Consider the following 4,192-nt stretch of genomic DNA (forward strand, 5'->3'; position numbering starts at 1 on the left):
GCCGAGGCGGGCGGCCTACGCTGAGCCTCCAGAGAAGAGAGCCCCTGCGGACCCCAGGTAGGCAACACGACGGCACCGGGCCGAGGCGGGCGGCCCACCCCGAGCCGCCAGGCGGCGAGCGGAGGTGGCTGCTCGGTCGGTTGCGACAGACATGCAACAGGGTGACGCACGCACCCGCCAGAGCGTTCAGAATGCCCAGACGATAATACAGTGTCGCTCACGGACGACACTCAATGCATTGACGCTCTTATATTTCTTTGCGGTATTTATGTTTTCGTTTTTGTGCAACAGCGACAACGCGCTTGGCTCCAAACAGTCCATCATCTTGTTCGTCAAAAGAAACAGAAGCGCGCCCCGGCTGACGAACGGCGACGGGTTTCTTCCGGCCGCCAATCCGTTTCCGTGAACATGATCATGAGGTCACACTCGGGGAGCCGGGCCCCGAGCACCGTCACCTGGCCGGGCACGCCTTTGGGCACGCCTTTGGGCACGCCCAGGCACGCGTGTTGCGTCCTGATTAGGGCGCTGATAGCGGCGATAAGGGCTGGACGGCGGACAGAGACGGCGAGAGCCGCGGGAGGGAGAGCGAGGGAGACGGGGCGATGCGCAGGTAAACACCTCGCAGCGCGATACGGGGAGATAAGTGCACGAGGCTCACCGTGGAAACGCGCTCAAGCCCCATTTCCCCGATGCAAACCGCGAGCAGAGGTTATCCGACTAGCAGGGCAACTCTCTAACCGACACCATGGTGACCGTCACCTCCATCGCGTCCCTCGTGCTCAAGATATTCAAGCTGGTGAGTACACGCGCCACCACTTGCAGGCTTGTTCCACACCGCGGGTTTTCATACTGAACACTGTGCGGGGTCACTCTGCTCGGATCTGGAACGTCCTCGCGGTGCCCACCCCAAGAGGTCCAACGCAAACCCTGGTGGTGCTCCCGCTTCTGTGCGACGTCGTCAAGAACACACGTCAAAGTGCGTTTGGTAGAGAGAAGACGCCTGCTCCGGTGGGCGTTGGCCAGGCGAGCCCCGCCCCGCGGCAACATGTGCGGCGTGCGCGCGCGAGTGGTTGCCCACGCGGCAGGCGCTGCTGCAGCGCCCGCTCGAGCCGCGGCGGGCTCGCGGGGCTGATCAACACTCGCCGCCATCAAAACACCAACATCAGAGGTCTTTGGTGACCTGCGCGGTTTCTAAGTGAAGTGAAGTGGGACCGGGTGAAGCTAACTGCATCCATCTCGCCCACCATCCTGACCAGCGCGGGGTGCACAGCACCTGAGTCATCAGAGAGCCGCCCTCTCTGGAGGTGACGCACCGCGCCGGGAGGGGCTGCACCCGCGGGGTCGGGGATGGCCCCAACGCCCCCGGCCTGCCTGCACCTGTACCGGCCCAGGCCATGCCCACCAGGCGGAGGCGGTGACGCGCCGAGCATTCCTCGCCCTTATCACTGATAGCGGGCCGGGCCGCGCGCATCGAAACGAGTGGCGCATCCTGTCGCGGAGCCCCCCATTCATGCAGTCAAAAATAAACTCCCACCAGGACTTCCTTTCCAGTTTGTTATTGTTTTATTGCGTGTGTTTTGGTGTGTGGTATTAAGAGATGTCCCTTTGGCGCAGGTGGTGAACCTCATCATCCTCGTCTTGTACCGGACGGGGTATGCGGGCGGCTTCCTCGGCGTGGGCGGCACGTGGAACCTCAACGAGGAGAAGAGCCCCGACGCCGAGATCGTGGCGAGCGGCGTGCTCGTCGGCTTCTTCATCTACACGGCCGTGTGCCTCATGGCGTACTGCTTCGGCTACACTAAGCACAAGCAGTCCCTCGTGGTGAGTAGAGTAGTGGTTGCCCCTGTAGGGTACTTCACTAAAAAAAAACAGTGTACTATCAGCGCAGAAACAATTGAACCCCCCTGACTTTCATATTCTAAGCAGAAAGGGTTCAATTCTTCCTGCGCTGATGTTACACCCTCCAAAAAACTAGAAAAGAAATAGAGGGAAAATCGATTGGAAAAAAAATAGAAAAATTAAGAGAAAATTAGAAAAATTGCGAAAAGAAAAACAGAAAAATTGGTGTACGTCTAAGTACCCTCGTGCCCCTCCCTCCCACGCCGCGGCCTTGGGAACACGTCCAGTCGTGGTGGTCGTGCCCCGGCGGTGCGCCGCGGTGCGCCGCGGTGCGGGCGACCACTTCACGCCTGTCATAGAGCTGCTCGTAGAGCTCCCTCCCTCCTCGGACACTCTTTGCATTTCCGCGCGCTGTTCACACGTCGCGCGCCGCGCCCCGGCGAGGGGGAGGGAAAGGACGGACAAAGCGGCACGTTCTTGCACGCCGCGACAACGCTCTGCTTATTGTTACATAACGACAAAGTAAAGTGGCGGCGCGGGGCGGAAACGGAAGTCGAGAGAGCCTCAGCGGCCCTGCGCTGTCCACCAGGCGGCGGCGGGAAGGGCCCGGGCTGGGCAGGGCAAGCGCAGCAGCCGGTTCTTTCAAAAGCAGCCTCACTAACCCCCCCCCCGTCCTTCTGCCCCGCAGGAAATCATGATGAACTTCGTCGGGACCATCATGTGGATCTCGGTGGGCGGCACGGCGCTGCACTACTGGAGCGGCTACATGAAGGAGCAGCACTACACCACCAACGTGCCCGAGCGCTCCGTGGGGCTGGCCGTGGGCGCGCTCTGCGTCATCGAGGGAGCCGCCTACCTCATCGACACCGTGCTGTCCTTCATCCACTTCGCCAACGACGACGATTAGTCACCATTTCCTAAATCACCGTTTTCCAGATTAGCGAGTAAGAATGATAACTGGCAGAGCAGTATATAGAGCGACATGGCTGTGTCACCGTGTGTCCGGGCGCTACAACACGACAGTGTGCGGGTTTGCCTACTCGCTCCATCCGAAAGGCGCCAAGGCCTCCAGGGTAGGCTGGCCCGCAACAATGTTACGCCATAGCGCTGACACACGTTGTTCTTAAAATCTTACGATCGCCACTTTTGTTAAAAATAAGGAAGGTCATGTTCATAATGTGAAAAATTGCTGCAGTGCCATAATATGGACGGAAAAATTGTCAGGAAGATTTTAACAGTAAGAAACGTTCTACGAATGAGGACGCCTCTGTTCTGCCCGCTAAGCTGAAAACGGAACTATTGTGTCGTGTTACCAAGTCGGGAGATTGACAATTTTCGGTCTTTCCGGCGCGCCTTTTCTAAGCCGGACGAAGTTGTTTGGTTTTCATTTCCCTCCATTTCTATTCATTGTGACCAACCATATTCATCACTATTTCATTCAAACACCCAGACAAGGTAGGTTAACTCAGTAGGTTAATTGTTATACGTAAGATTGTCTCGACGACCATTTATTTATTTGTTTATATACATTGCCGACGTGATTGTTATTTTTTGAAGCACGTTGGTTGTGCCCGCTCATACAATGTGTTAAGTTAGCACGCTTAGTCCGACAATTGATCAACCATGCACCTTTCCGTATGACCACCAATGTCGTCATTGGGGGTGCCGTTTCACTGTAAAATTGAACACATGATCGGCGTATAATTATGATTTATGCTTCGGACGTGTTCAAGCAGCCGCAGTAAGCGAGTAAAGAGCCCTGTGTAAACAGCGTTGAGGACTCGAGAGCTGCAAATGACAACAACTCTTACATAGAGTCCAATGTAAATTATACATGTCAGGCATATGACAACTCTTATAGAATACAAAAAAATGTCAAATACACGACATTGTCTTTTTATATTAAATGCGAAGAATTTTTTTTGTTTGCTTTCCTCTCCTACATTCATATAAACAATTCGGATCACTTCCTGGTAACCATGGCAATCTCTGTCCCACAATGGTGTACTGCGACGCATCGGACCCCCTGCTGCTACTGAAAATTGCTGAGTGTGTGAGTAAACTAAACAAAACATGTCACAGATAACAAACCAGGATTCAGCCATTTAAAACTGATTCCGAAGATAGCCACGGACGGTCGGACGGTGGGGCGAGAGGAACATCCATATAGAAAAATGAAAATCTCTGTCACACTCACACACAGTATTAGTATAGCCCTAGTAGAGCAAAACTCAAAACTTGGTTGTCCACAAGGTGAGTGTTGTTTAGATCAACCACACAATTATAGTCATCTCCGGGATTAAGCTCCTCTGGGCGCAGAAGTCTAAAATTCGGGAAAGGCGCCCAGCGCCGG

At 55.0% G+C, this 4,192-nt stretch overlaps 1 protein-coding gene across 1 annotated transcript; it reads left to right on the forward strand.

Annotated features, from left to right (window-relative positions):
• The first annotated feature begins 627 nt into the window (after positions 1-627).
• Positions 628-3,760, forward strand: LOC113204322 (protein snakeskin). The gene is made up of 3 exons (XM_026419475.2): positions 628-796; positions 1,615-1,821; positions 2,528-3,760. The coding sequence occupies exons 1-3, from the start codon at positions 746-748 to the stop codon at positions 2,744-2,746; spliced, it is 477 nt and encodes a 158-aa protein (XP_026275260.1). The 5' UTR covers positions 628-745; the 3' UTR covers positions 2,747-3,760.
• The last annotated feature ends 432 nt before the right edge of the window (positions 3,761-4,192 follow it).

The sequence above is a fragment of the Frankliniella occidentalis genome, unplaced genomic scaffold (assembly GCF_000697945.3).
Source record: "Frankliniella occidentalis isolate FOCC.00 unplaced genomic scaffold, Focc_3.1 Scaffold1509, whole genome shotgun sequence".
Classification (NCBI taxonomy): domain Eukaryota; kingdom Metazoa; phylum Arthropoda; class Insecta; order Thysanoptera; family Thripidae; genus Frankliniella; species Frankliniella occidentalis.

Coding starts and splice junctions, on each gene's coding strand:
- LOC113204322 (XM_026419475.2), top strand. CDS start 746: ATGGTGACCGTCACCTCCATCGCGTCCCTCGTGCTCAAGATATTCAAG. Junction 797..1,614: donor TGCTCAAGATATTCAAGCTG/GTGAGTACACGC, acceptor CCTTTGGCGCAG/GTGGTGAACCTCATCATCCT. Junction 1,822..2,527: donor AGCACAAGCAGTCCCTCGTG/GTGAGTAGAGTA, acceptor TCTGCCCCGCAG/GAAATCATGATGAACTTCGT.